The sequence below is a fragment of the Carcharodon carcharias genome, chromosome 22 (assembly GCF_017639515.1).
Source record: "Carcharodon carcharias isolate sCarCar2 chromosome 22, sCarCar2.pri, whole genome shotgun sequence".
NCBI lineage: Eukaryota > Metazoa > Chordata > Chondrichthyes > Lamniformes > Lamnidae > Carcharodon > Carcharodon carcharias.
In genome coordinates, this window is record NC_054488.1 from 56,495,333 (window position 1) to 56,510,255 (window position 14,923).

General features: G+C 39.7%; 1 protein-coding gene across 7 annotated transcripts in view; it reads left to right on the forward strand.

The window, feature by feature from the left end:
• LOC121293589 (platelet endothelial cell adhesion molecule-like) overlaps nt 1-14,923 on the forward strand; it is a 92,113-nt gene that overhangs the window by 63,218 nt on the left and 13,972 nt on the right. For 5 of the 7 annotated variants that reach the window (XM_041216664.1, XM_041216662.1, XM_041216667.1 and 2 more), the window contains 4 exons: nt 622-684; nt 9,835-9,909; nt 11,712-11,740; nt 13,147-13,435. In XM_041216664.1, the coding sequence (XP_041072598.1) occupies nt 622-684; nt 9,835-9,909; nt 11,712-11,740; nt 13,147-13,293 (314 nt within the window). In that variant the 3' untranslated portion in view covers nt 13,294-13,435. Of the gene's footprint in view, nt 1-621; nt 685-9,834; nt 9,910-11,711; nt 11,741-13,146; nt 13,436-14,923 lie in introns of those variants that run through there. The other 2 variants (XM_041216665.1, XM_041216666.1) reach the window with 2 other exon arrangements.

A 14,923-nucleotide genomic window follows, 5' to 3' on the forward strand; every position in this document is an offset into this window, starting at 1 on the left:
CCAGCTCTTATGAGGTGTGCTAAAACAATTGAGGGTAACTATCCTTCAAACTGTTCTTGCAAATATTTTGCTCCTAATGACATTGCCTCTTTGGCTCATCAGGGCAAGAATTAGCTGATTACCTGCTGGACAGAAATGTAAAGGTTTGAACACTAGCACTATTGTTTGTAGATCGAATCAATTGAGCACAGTTTATTTATTCCTGACATGCCTGATGTATAGAAAAATGCTGGAAGACTCCATTTTAGGATTAAAAAAATTACCATATCTGGGATGGTGGAGCAACAGACTCACACAGAGCCTTCTGGGGACATTGCTCCAAGTCTGCCATGCAAAACGATATGCACAGTGGCTGTATTCTGCATTAACAAAGCCCTTCGGCCAGCTACCCACCTACGGATAATTCCAAGTTCAAACATCAGTTAAGGATCCAAAAATCAAAATTTCACCTCTGGGGTTAATAGACTGGTATCATCTGGAAATGTCTTGCACAATCTTGTGCTTAGTCAGTCACTAAAATATGATTTAGCTGAGTGCTTTAACTGATATATTGTCACATTGCAAAGTATTCAAATAGAGTTTGCATCAGCATATCTCTAATAGCAAGTTATATATTTACAGAAGCTGATTCAGACAGGGATCACGAAGTGGACTACACTAACATCCGGGCACTTAAAAGAAATGGTAAAGTATTTTCAAGTGCTTGTTTCCAATGTTTCTTATTTATTTCATATTGCAGTATACTTAATTCGGTATGTTCTTGGTATACTAAAACTATCTCACTCCAGTTAATCCTAAACCCACCTTCAATCATCCTGCAGTGTTTTACTGTTTTGTGAGAACCTCAGCAATTGTAATGCTGTTTTCAACAACTGGAAAAAAAGGAATACAATTTAAAGGTTGCATATTTCTGATCAAGAGTGAAGACAATAAAAGGTTGTTATTTTGCTTCTGTGAACCTGAAACACAGGCACTAGCCAAGCACAAAGCAGGTGAAAATGCTTCCATTCTGAAAGTTCTTCAGCTTCTCTGTAACATTTCAATGGGACTGAATTGAAGGCAGAATTGTTTTGCTGTTCTCTGCTACAAACCTCATAAATGTGTGCATTTGGATGTGTGTCTTTGATCCCAGAACTTCCAAAGCAATTGAGGTTGGAGCAGAAGGATGGCCTGCTGTCACACAATCATTTGAACTTAATGACCTACACCATGATAACATTTTTTTGGAACTTTTGATAGTCTTCATAGTCACTTTCCTATTTATTTTGAGTGGAGCATCAATGAGGGCATTTATTTAAGAACTTCTCCACCCCAAACTATTCAAGTACCTTGTCTACCATGGGGTATTCAGTCCATTATCTCGGAGATGGAGAAAAAAGTCAAATCCTACCAGTAGAAGCAGTGAAAAATATGCTTGCATCGCAGCAAGATACAGGACAGAAGGGTGCATTTTCCTAGAAATGTCTGAGGTTGATCACCAAGAAGGCCATTGTGGATCTCTGTCGCTTCCTGCAAAAAGATTTTCAAACTATCTATCTGTAGTTATTATGACTATCTGTCTTAGTAACCTATAACAATATAGGTTATTATGTTATAAAAACAAAAAAACTGCGGATGCTGGAAATCCAAAACAAAAACAGAATTACCTGGAAAAACTCAGCAGGTCTGGCAGCATCGGCGGAGAAGAAAAGAGTTGACGTTTCGAGTCCTCATGACCCTTCGACAGAACTTCTGTCGAAGGGTCATGAGGACTCGAAACGTCAACTCTTTTCTTCTCCGCCGATGCTGCCAGACCTGCTGAGTTTTTCCAGGTAATTCTGTTTTTGTTTAGGTTATTATGTTGCTGGATCCTTTCAAAGTGCTACAGGGACATCTGTCAAATAAGTAAGAATCCAGCAGGTTATTCAGGCTTGCTTTGCAACAGCAAATGAATTCATCCTGTATGGAAGGCAAGAACAACAGCAGGAAACGGCCCAGATACTTACAGACTGGCAAGGATCCCACGGTGATGTCGGGCGGGCATCCCGACGTCACCATGCATCACTTCGATTTTCAGTTCGGCAGGCACGCAGCTGAGTTGGCTGTGTGCCTACCAAACTACCAAAGGCCTAGTAAGGCCATTTAAATAATCATTAAACCTGTTAATAGGGCTGCCTGTCTAACCATAAGATTGGTGGGCAGGCGAAGAGCCCGGATAGCCTTCGCATTTTTCATGAAACCTCATCCACGGGCAGGATGAGATTTCATGAAGGGTTTATTAATTAAATAAAAAATCTTGAAAAAATTCATTGACATGTCTCAGCTCATGTGACACTGTCACATGAGGGGACATGTCTTAAAATATTTTCTTATCTTTATTTAAATGTTTAAACCTTAAGCTAATCTCCCTGAGGCATCTCTCTGCTTTAATTGGCCTGCCAACAAAAAATGGCAGCGCGGCCCCAATCGTGGGCACTGATCGGGTTCGCGCCCACCCCCACCTGTGTTCGCTCAACCCTCCCGACAGGGAGAAATTTCTGCCCCATGTTACTTGGTACCAAATATTGTTTGGTAACACTCTATTGGAGCACCTCGGGATATTTTATTCCATTAAAGGCCCGTATAAATGCAATTTGTTGTAGTGGATGCCAGTGCCAGGTACCTGGCCACAACCCCTTTTCTTTGTCAGTCACTTGTAGCATCCTTCTTTCCAGAACAGACAGCCATCAGAGGATGGGGAAACAGGAATACCCATTATACTCATGGATACTGATACCTATTCATGACTTTGTTAGAGGGGTGTCCTGCTCTGTAGCCCCTCAAAGATCTCCAAAATTATCACGTACTACAAAATTATAAATCATGCAGAAGGCCATTTTGAGACATTGCCTTTTAGGAGGAATGAGAAAAGGCCCATACAGAAGCCAGGCCAAAAAGCAAAGCCTGCAGATTCACCCACATCTCGAGCAGCAACATGCTCATGAAGCTGACAAAGATTAATCATAAACCACTTTACAAAAATGCCACAGCCCCTTGCACAGGAACAACCCAATCAAGTTCCTTCCAATTGACAAGACAACCCAATATATGATGAGCACTCACAATGAACAGAGACACCATCTATTCCAGTAAAAAGGGTGGAGTCCGTCTAACAACGCCTATGTCCTTTGCAACTATGGCCCGTTTACAGTGCTTCTGTCTTGTCTACTATTTCTTTTCTTGCTGCCTTTTCCTCGTACTATTGAATAATGTGTCCCACACTACATGGGAACAGAAGTAGGTAATTCAGCTTGGTCTGCCCTTAGATTAGATCACGGCTGATTTCTATTTCCAATTTGCTCCAAATACTTTGACACCCTTACTTAACAAAAATGTATCAATTGCAGTCCTGAAAATTTCAATTCACTCAAATATACACAACATTTTGGGGGAAGAGTGTTCCAGATCTCCACTACCCTTTGTATGAAAAGGTGCTTCCTGATTTGCCTTTTCATGTTAAGGTTATATCCCCATGTTCTGGATTCTCACTGGTTATCATGTAAAATAAAATTAGGCAAGTTGTATAACAGACAGTCAATCTTCTAGCACCCAGTTTGCCCCCACCTCCTCTTTCTCCCATCCCAAAATTGAAAACATCAATGGTTAGCCACATGCTAATGACGCATTGCTTGAATTCTGCCCAAAAAATGGAGGCTTCAGGCAAAATTCAGGGCTTTTGGAATCAATGTAACATTTTTGTTTTTATTAATTAGTTAATACTGTTTCATAATCAGTGATCATTTACACTTAAATTTATACTTGACACAAACCACTGTTCTTCATGATGCATGGTCCCCTGTCCCAGAGTTGGAGTTTCTTCATGCACTGTAAGACAACTGACCCAATCAGCAGTACAGGAGTTGCTTCTGTGTAGTGCAATTTTTAAGTTATTTACCAATGAAGAAATTGCACAGAAAAGGAGAATACAATAACCAAAAAAATTGTTAATAAACTTTTTTATAGTTCCTTTAGAGTATAAAGTATGATTACAGAAGTGTTTACATCTGGTCATGAGTATGGTTAACACAATCTTGTTACATAATTAGCTGCTTCAAATACTAATTAAAACAGGTACAAAACTATAATCCATTAGCAGGATTGCCTATTACGAGTGCTTTACCAAGTAATGTATGAAAACCTCCATAAATCTTTATCTGGAGACTAGTCACCAGACGTGATGCTCCCAGTCCTCTACAAATGGCACTCAGAAGCTGACTGCCAGATAAGGTGCAAAACGTGATGGAGAATAGAACTATGTAAAGCAAGAACTTGCTTTTTTACAGGACCATTCATAACCTCAGAAAATCCCAAATCAACCTACAGCCAATACCCAATTTGGAAGTGTAGTCAATACATAATTTAAGAAACATGGCAGCCGATTTGTGCAAGCAAGGGCCCACAAATAGCCAAAAAATTACCAGATCATCCATTTTAGTACCATTGCACTGTGCCAACATATGACCCAATTTTTCTCAGAAATATTGCTGTTCTCAATGGCTTCAAAGGATTATCATTCAAGAATCCAGGCTAAATGGAAATTCAATCTTCCACTCTTGAGTTACCAGGCTGATGTTGTCTAACACTATTATTTTCAATACTGGTAGTTCAATAACTTAGCCCTAGGACTGAGGCACAATCCAGCCATGTTTGCCAGAACCAACCCTACCAAAATTTACAAGGTCATTCAGTGAACAACTGACTTGAATGGAGCAGTCAGCTACCCATGTTACTGTGAGCACATCTTCAGAACCCAAATGCCTAAGCAGCCAGAAGAAGTCTGCCATTGATTTAAGCTATAACATGGTTTTGACATGGTCAAATCCAAGATTCTAAAATGTTTATGCACAAAGTCCTAGTACCTTATTTGGTTTCTTTTTTTTATTATTTGTTCATGGATTGTTGGCAAGGTCCACATTTCTAATTCCCTTGAGGAGGTGCTGAGAGCTGCCTTTTTGAATTTCTGTAATCCATGCGGTGTAGGTACACCCATAGTGCTACTAGGGAGGGAATTCAATGCTTTTGATCCAGCGACAGTGAAGGATTTTGTGTGGCTAGGAGATGAACTTGCAGGTGGTGTTCCTATATGTTTGCTGCATTGTCTTCTAGGTAGTAGAGGTTTCAGGTTTGGCAGATGCTGTTGGAGGCTTGGCCGCTGTAGTGAATCTTGTAGTGGATACATACTGCTGCAACTGTGTGCCAGTAATGGCGGGAGTGAATGTTTTAAGTTGGTGGTGGGGGTGCCGATCAAGCAAGCTTCTTTCCCCTGAGTAGTGCCAAACTTAAGTGTTGGAGCTGCATTCCTTCAGGCAAGTTGTGATTATTGCATCACATTCCCCACTTGTGCCCTGTAGATGGTAGACAGACTTTGGGGAGTCTGGAGGCAAGTTAATCATCGTAAAATTCCCAGCATCTGACCTGATCTTCTAGCTATTGTATTTATATGGCTGGTCCAGTTAAGCTTTTAGTTGATAGTAATCTCCAGGACATTGATTGTAGGCATTCCAGCAATGTAATGCCATTGAATGTCAAAGGGAGGTGATTAGATTTCTCTGTTGTTGGAGATAATCATTATCTGGCATTTGTGTGACATGAATGTTGCTTACCACTTATCAGCCCAAGCCTGAATGGTGTCTCGGTCATGGTGCCTGCAGGCACAGATTCCCTCAGTATCTGAAGAGGTGTGAGTGGTACTGAATTCAGAGCAATCATCAAAGAACATCCCCACTTCTGAATTGATGAAGGGAAGATCTCTGACGAAACTTCTGAAAATGGTAGGGTCTAGGACACTACCCTGGGGAACTCCTGTAGTGATGCCCTGAAGCTGAGATGATTGACCTTCAGCAACAACAACCATCTTCTTTTGTATGACTACAAACAATGGAGAGTTTCCCCCGTTTCCCATTGGCTTCAATTTCACTTGGGCTTCTTGATGCCACATTCAGTCAAATGCCGCCTTGATCTCAAGGATATTCACTATTACATCACCTGTGGAATTCAGCTCTCTTATCAATATTTGGACCAAGGCTGAAATAAGATCTAGAGCCAAGTCAGGCCATGGCAGAACCCGAACTGAGCACTGTTAACAGCTTATTTTCGAATGTGGTGCTTGATAGCACTGTCAAAAACACCTTAACAGACTGAAGCCATTTGAAAAATAGGGGTAAAAACAAAAAACTGCAGATGCTAGAAATCCAAAACAAAAACAGAATTACCTGGAAAAACTCAGCAAGTCTGGCAGCATCGGTGGAGAAGAAAAGAGTTGAAAAATAGGGGTGCTAAGTGTCGAAGTGAGTTCTTTTGAATAGTAATGAGCTTGCCATCAAAACTGCCAACATTATCAGATCAAGATAATTAGATAAATTAACACTTTCAGATAATTCCAGCAGGTATTCACACCACATGGTATGTTCAAATGGTGCTCTGCATGTAAATTTACTTGGAGCTGTCTGCCACTCTGGGGAGAGCAGTAGCTGGCTGGATTTGGTAGCCCAGCTGGGCCAACTCTCAGTAAGGGAGAGAGTCAGAGGTCAGACTCTGATAGCTCTGTATCCACCTAGGAGATAGGAAACAAAGAAACACATGGCCAGCCTGTCAATTGTGACAACACTGACAAGGTAGAGTGGGAAAAAATGGTAAAAAGACAGAATTAAAGGCTCTTAATCTGAATACATGCAATATTTGTAACAAGATGGATGAATTGGTAGCACAAATAGAATTGAATAACCACGTTATGATAGCCATTACAGAGACACGGTTGCAAAGTGGCCACAGCTGGAACCTGAAAATTCAAGGGTATTAACATTTCAGCAGAATGGGAAAAAAGGAAAAGGGGGTTGGGTAGCTATGTTAATCAAGGATGAGGTCAATACAGTAGTGAAAATGATCTTGATTTGGAGGATCAAAATGTAGAATCAATTTGGGTGGAGATAAGGAAGAGCAAAAGAAAGAAGTAACTGGTGGGAATGGTTTATAGGTCCCCTGACAGTAGCTATACTATAGGACAGAGTATAAATCAAGAAATAATTGGGGTTTGTAAGAAAGGCACTGCAATAATTGTGGGAGATTTTAATTTTCATTTAGATTGGATGAATCAAATTAGCAAAGGTAGTCTGCAGGACGAGTTCCTAGAATATATTCAGGGAGGTTTCTTAGAACACTATGTTCTAGAACCAACCAGGGAACATGCTATTTTGGATCTGGTAATGTGTAATACAACAGGATTAATAAATTACCTCATAGTAAAGGAACCTCTAGGTGAAAGTGACCATAACATGATAGACACAATCAGTTTGAGGGTGAGATATGTGGGTCTAAAGTTAGTGTCTTAAAATACAAGGATATGAAGACAGAATTGGCTAAAGTGGACTGAGAAAATAGGCCACAAGATAAGATGGTAGAGAAGCAGTCGCAGGCATTTAAGGAGATATTTTATAACTCCCAACAAAGATATATTCCATTGAGAAAAAAGACTCTACAAGGATGCACCATTCGTGCTAGCTCAGGAAGTTAAGGATGGTATCAAATTAAAAGAAGTGATGTACAATGCTGCAGAGATTGAAGATATATACCAATATATTATATCAATAAGCCAGAAGATTGGGAATATTTTAGAAACCATCAAAGGATGACTAAAAAATAAGAGGGAGAAATTGGAGTATCAGAGGAAGCTGCAAAAAATATAAAAATATATAGTCAAAGCTTCTAGAAGTAAAGTGAGCATTGGTCCCTTAGAAGGTGAGACTTAGAAGGTGAATTAATAATGACAATCAAGGAAATGGCAGACACTTTGAACACATATTCTGTATTTGCCTTCACAGTACACAAAAAGTATCCCAAGAATATCAGAAAAGTGGGTAAGGGAGAGAAGAATTTAAAACAATCACTAGAGAATTAGTACTAGGAAAACTCATGGGACTAAATGCTGCCAAGTTCCCTGGACCCGATGGCCTGCATCCTAGCGTCTTAAAGGAAGCGGTTGCAGAGATAGTAGATGCATAGGTTGTAACCTTCCAAAATTCCTTAGATTCTGGAAAGGTTCCAGCCGATTTGAAAGGTGCAAAAGTAACACCATTATTCAAGGGGGGTGGTGACAGAAAGCAGAAAACTATAGGCCAGTTAGTCTAACATCTGTCATTGGGAAAATGTTAGAATCCATTGTTAAGGAGGCAGTAACAGGGCATTTAGAAAATCATAATACAACCAGGGAGAATCAACATGGTTTTTTGAAAGAGAAATCATGTTTGAAAAATTTATTACAGTTCTTTGAGGATGTAACAAGCAGGGTGGATAAAGGTGAACCAGTATATGTGATGTATTGGAATTTCCAAAAGGCATTCGATAAAGTGCTATATAAAAGGCTACTCCACAAGGGAAGAGCTCAAGGTGTTGGGGGTGATATATTAGCATTGATAGAGGATTGGCTGACTAACCACAGAAAAGAGGGTCAGGATAAATGGATCATCTTCAGGTTGGTAAACTGTAACTAGTGGAGTGCTGCAGAGAACCATGCCGGGGCCCCAACTATTTATAGTCTATATTAATGGCTTGGATAATGAAATCAACTGTATTGTACTGATGATACAAAGATAGGTGGGAAAGCAAGTTGTGAGCAGAATTCAAAAAATCTGCAAAGATAGGTTGAGTGAGCAGGCAAAAATCTGGCAGGTGGGAATAGAAGGGCAGACTATTGTTTATATGGGTGTCCTTGTACATGAATCAGCTAGCATGAAGGTATAACAAATAATTAAGAAGGCAAATAGAATGTTGGCCTTTATTGTAAGGGGGAAAAAGTAAAAGTGTGGAAATCTTACCACAGGGCAAGAATACCATGTACAATTTTGGTTTCCTTACTTAAGGAGGGATATACTTGCATTGGCAGCAGTTCAGAGAAGATTCACTAGGCTGATTCCTAGAATGAAGAGATTGTCTTATGAGGAAAGGTTGTGTAAGTTGGGCCTATACTCACTGGAGTTTAAAAGAATAAGAAGGGATCTTATTGAAACATAAGGTTCTGAGGGGGCTTGAGAGGGTAGATGCTGGGAGGATATTTCATCAGGTGGGGGGAAATCTAGAACTGGGAGCATAGTTTAAAAATAAGGGATCTCCCATTTAAGATGGAGGAGGAGGAATTTCTTCTTTCAGAGGTCCTTAGTCTTTGAAATTCTCTTCCACTGACAGCAGAGAAGGCTGGGTCATTGAATAAACTCAAGGCTGAGTTAGACAGATTTTTGATCTACAAGAAATTAAGGGTTATGTGGAACGAGGCAGGAAAGTGGAGTTAAGGCCCTAATCAGATCAGCCATGATCTTATTGAATGGCAGAGCAGACTCGGTGAGTCAAATGACCTACTCCTGCTCCTATTTTTTATGATCTTTTGTTAATGGAATGAACAGATTGGATCAGTCAGATTCAGAGAAAGGGATGCTAAAGGGGATTGGGTGGCTTGTTTGTTATTTCCTATACTATGTGGCAGTTTACCAAAACTAAATCAACTTGAGGTGAGATTTACTATAATTGTTTCTCTGTACATTCACTTAACCGTAAAGTAAAGCATTTTTATGACTCATATGCGCTCTCTGTTCTCTAAAGTGCAAATAAAACAACCTTTTAGGGAATTATAGAAGCAACATGCAATCATACATGTAAGATTATGGTTGATGCAACTCCTCATCATACTAGCATGAGACTAGATTTTGAGAGTGAAGGAAAATCCATAACCGTAAGGAGTGCAGGATCTTCTTACAAGAGAGACCAGTAACGGTGAACCGAAGAGAATATTTGGAACAGACCTGAAATTTCTTTAAACACTTATTCTAGGTGATACACTTACAAGAACTGATTCTGAAAGTGATTGTGAAGGAGACTACACCAATGTGACAACAAAAAGAAAAGGTAAAATGCCATTTATTATTTTACTCATAGTAAGGAAAATGTGAATCTTGCAAGGTAGAACAAGTTTTGCTATTTTCCCAACTACTGCAGTTTTCTGCCATATTGGGAGTGAGATTACCTGTTTTCCTCACTGAATTTTGCTGTAAAATCTGTATTTTTAGGAAAAAGCCTGCCTGTTTAAATTTTGTTTTTACATTAGGTAGGGATTACATCAACGTATATATCACTATTCATATCACACTGAAATGTTACACTTGAGACTTCTCATTCTTGCTAATCTGGTTAACTCACCAATGGCAAAGAAATCTTTCTGATCATATATATTCTACCAAAAACTATTTTTTGCAAACAAACAACAAGAAACGTCACAAAAATCATCTTCGTCAAGAAATCACGAGAATGAGAGGCGATCTCATTGAAACCATCAAAATTCTGAAGGGAATTGATTGGGTGGACGATGAGAGATTGTTTCCATTGGTCGGGCGATATAAAACATGGGGGTGCAATCTCAGGATAAGGGATCAATCATTTAGGACTGAGATGAGGAGAAATTTCTTCACGAAAAGGGTTGTGCATCTTTAGAATTCTCTACCCCAGAGTGTTGTGGATGCTCCATCGTTGAATAATTTTAAGGTTAGGATAGACAAATTTTTGGTCTCCAGGAATTAAGGGATACGGGGAGCGGGCAGAAAAATGGAATTGAAGCCCGAGATCAGCCATGATCGTATTGAATGGTGGAGCAGGCTGGATGGGCCAAATGGTCTACTCCTGCTCTTATTTCTTATGTTTTTAATCATCGTCTGATCTCAGTGCCAGCTTCAGCCTCTAATCAGATTTCCCTAAGTCAGCCAAGCTCCTGCGCACCACTCCTACATGCTCCCCTTCTGTCATGTAAATAAAGCCCACTCAAGGCCTTCAGTGAGCTTACCTATGCTCTCCTTTATTTAGGGCTTAGAACAGAGCCTCCTTCAGCTCCAGCCTCTGTTGGCATGGCACTAAGTTATGCAAACACTGGCAGAGTGGGAGTGCAAATTTAAAGTCCTCAACATCAGGACTGGCTGGCCAGCTAATTTCCCAAATGTGGATCCTGCTGCTTTTCAGTTCTTATTTTTGCAGGTTCTATGCTCTAGAAATCTTGTTTACTGGTCCTGACGCTGAGCAAACATACTTAAAACTGCCATTTGTGCTCCATGATTAACTTGATTTTTTTTTCTGACAAAACGTGAAAAAGACTAAGTAGTACAGCAAAGCCCACACTTAAAAAAAAGAGTAACTTAATGTATGCTAAGTGCTTCAGGACATCCTGAGGAAGTGATAAGGCATTTTAAGGTTGCAAGCATGCATATATTGAGATAGGCTTGCAAACAGAATCAGAGGTATCAACAAACATCTTATGTAACTTTTAAAACAACAGTGGCTCTTAAACTTTCAGATATGATTTGCCTTGTTAAGACACTCACCCGTGCCACTGGCTTAGATATTAATAATGCTTCCCTAGTCCCCTTTTCAGCCTTAGGTTGCTACACTGCCTGCTAACACTGGTTTCAAGCTTTTCCTTCCCCTAAACCAAGAGACAGTAAAACAGACTAAGAAAGAGAATCACAAAGAACTGCTGCCATAAAAAGGGAATGTCTGTCATGGGAGAGAAAAACTGCAAGGCAAACAGAAAAATACCAAGGCAGGGAAAAAGGGTCCAGAAGGGGACTGACGAATAGAGAAAGATCATAGGTGTATAAGATTTAATCTGTGTAAATTATAATTAACATGTACTTAATAATATTAATTCAATTTTGTTCTTGCAGCTGCCAATACTCACAGTGATTCCTCCTCTGTAAGTAAATCTTTATCTCTGATAAATTGCTGTACGTAATATTATTGTATGAGTATTTAACATATTTCAATCTACTTAAAATTCTCACAGCTTATATCATTAGAAGATCACAATTTGCAGACTTGTAAAATCAGATATATACAGATAATTTTGTATAATTTTAGTTGGTCTATCCAGAAATAATCAATCAAGCAACATTGACTATAATAAATGCACATTTGTATAATTCAGTGAAACAGCTTAGATAAAGAACATACAGACGGTGAAAATTATATTGATTTTAACCAGGTCCTATGCAACCTCGGGGTTCAATTCAACTTCCTTCCAAGTGTCTAACTTTGTACCCCAAATACTCATCCCGTCCCTTCCATATGACACACAGCTCCACCTCTCGGTCTTCCCTGTCAATCCAAAATTTGTTGCTCTGCTTTTCAACTTACATTTTGTGAAATCAAGACTCAGCCAAGTCAAAATCTCCAAAGGCTGTTGGCAAATCTGAAGCCATCTTTTCTGGCTCCTACTCACAAATGCTTCTGGATTTGGCTCAGTTAATCTCTCAGGCTGCAATTAGAGGCTTATATCAGGAAGTGCAAAATCATGGCAGATTGCATGCCCTAAGCTCAGCTACCTTCCTCGCATCCACTCCTTTATCGAGATAATTCTTCTATCTCTACCATAGAACACACCTCTACTCAGTCCTCTCTTCCTGCTGCCAAAATATTATTCCATGTCTTCATCGTCTTGAGGTTCAAATTCACTAACTTTCTTATAGCTGTCCTCATTATCTCCATAAGCTTTGACCAACTGGCCCCAGTTGAACTCTAAATGTTGCAGCCACTCCTCACCTACATGCACATCACCTCACATTCTCCCAGCTCCACTGGCTTCCAGCAAGTAGACCTCAAAGTTTTGACTTTCATTTTCAAATTGTGAGCCTTAGTCTGCCCTACCTCAGGAAACTCCTTCTGCCTTATTTTGCAACATGCATCTTGTACTTCTGTAAAACTGGGTTTCAACCTGTCCCCACTTTTTCCACGCGATGATTGGCATCTTAATTATTCAGCCAATAAGCTTCTATCTTCTGGAACTCTGTGACCAGTTCTCTGTCTTGCCATTTGCTTCTGTTTTCAAAAAATATGATCATGGTTTAGGAATGCTATCAATTTCAGAGGTATGTTATAGTCCAGTTCTTCACATCCACCTCATGCCTTTTGGTTGATGAAACAGCTAGGTGTCTGACACTAGAAGCTTTCAGAAAAGGTATAATTTAGAACAGGTGGTTTTTATTAATACATTTGAGTTATTCGAAACAGAAATGTGCAACCAGTCTACATTTACTCATTACACTAACAAAGTATAAATGGAAAAGAACAGTAATAGTTCTGACTGATGTTTTCTATTGACAGGATGAAAACAATGAAGTTTCATATACTCAGCTTGATTTAGCACAACCGCAGAATAGCAATATGCCTCAAAAACCAGGACCTACAATTTATGCCTCTATTCTTTTCAATAGTTACGGTGCGGGAGTCCTTGAAAAGTCAGAATCTTAGACCCATGACAGTATTTTACTAAATGGACACACAATTCATTTTGAAGCCAGTAAACCAATAAGTTGTAAGTAGCTAAAATTAAAGCAAAATGTTGCACATGTTGGAGATCACAAATAAAAACAGAAAGCACTATGAAAACTCAGCAGGTCTGGCAGCATCTGTGGAGAGAGAAACATTGTTAACATTTCAAGTCCAATATCACTCTTCTTTGGAACTAAAGAGAGGTAGAAATGTCATGGGTTTTATTCTGTTGAAAAAAGGGTAAGGGTCAGGTGGAGCAAAAGGCATGGTCAGGAATAGGTTAGAGGGCAGGGCAGGTTAAGTACCAAAGATGTTATGAAACAAAAGGCAAAGGGATGGGTAATGGCTGTAGAAAAGAAACAAAGCATAGGTCCAAGTGGGTCAGCTCAGTCTGAGAGCAAAAACAAGGTACAGACTGGCACTTGGCAAAAATAAAATCAAAATGGAGGACAGAGTTCATGGTCTGAAGTTGTTGAACTCCATGTTGAGTCCAGAAGCTTGTAAAGTGTTTAACTGAAAGATGAAGTCCTGTGCCTCCAACTTTCATTGGGCTTCTTTGGAACACTGTGGCATGCCAAGAGCATAAACGTGAGCATATAAGAATAAGATGGTGAATTGAAATGGTGCACGACCGAAAGGTAAGGGTCATACATGCAGATTGATCAGAGGTGTTCTGCAAAGCAGCTACCCAGTCTGCATTTGGTCTCCCCAATGTACAGCATTGTGAGCAGCAAATACAGTACACTAAATTGAAAGAAATACAAGTAAATTGCTGTTCCACTTATCCTCACTTTCCGCCCACCAGCCTCCACATTCAAAGGATCATCCTCCTCCATTTCCGCCACTTCCAGCATGATGCCATCATCAAACATATTTTCCCCTTCTCTGTTAGAATTCCGTAGGGACTGTTCACTCCATGAAGCCTTGATCCACTCCTCTAACACCCCCAACATCTCATCCCCTTTCTACAGCATCTTTCCATGCAATTGTAGGAGGTGTAACAGCTGCCTATTTACCCTGTCTCTTCTCACTGTCCAAGGCCCCAAACAATCCTTCCAGGTGAAGAAGCACTTTACAACCTTCTGGACTCAGCATTGAGTTCAACAACTTCAGACCATGAACCCTGTCCTGCATTTTAAATTATTTTTGCCCAGTATCTTGTTTTTGCTTTCAGGCTGAGCTGACTTTTATTCAGCTATTGACACCTACTCTGGACTCATGCTTTGTTTATTTACCTTTGCCTTTTGTTTCATGACATCTTTAGCATTTAACCTCCCCCCACCCCCCAAACCACCCATCCCTGACCTTTCCTTTTGTTCCACCTGATTCTCCGCCTTTTTAAACAGAATAAAACCCATCACATTTCTAGCTCTCTTCAGCTGCAAAGAACAGTCATATTGTAATTGAAATTTTTAACTCTCTCTCCACAGATGGTGCTACACCTGCTGAGTTTTTCCAGCACTTCCTGTTTTTATTATAGTTGGAAATAGCTACATGATTTGTTAATCATGCTCAAGGAATTCTTCTCATTTTGTATTAAATATTAGTGCAATGTTTTATGATGATTAAAAATATATGATGAATAAAATATGACGATTAAATATGCAAG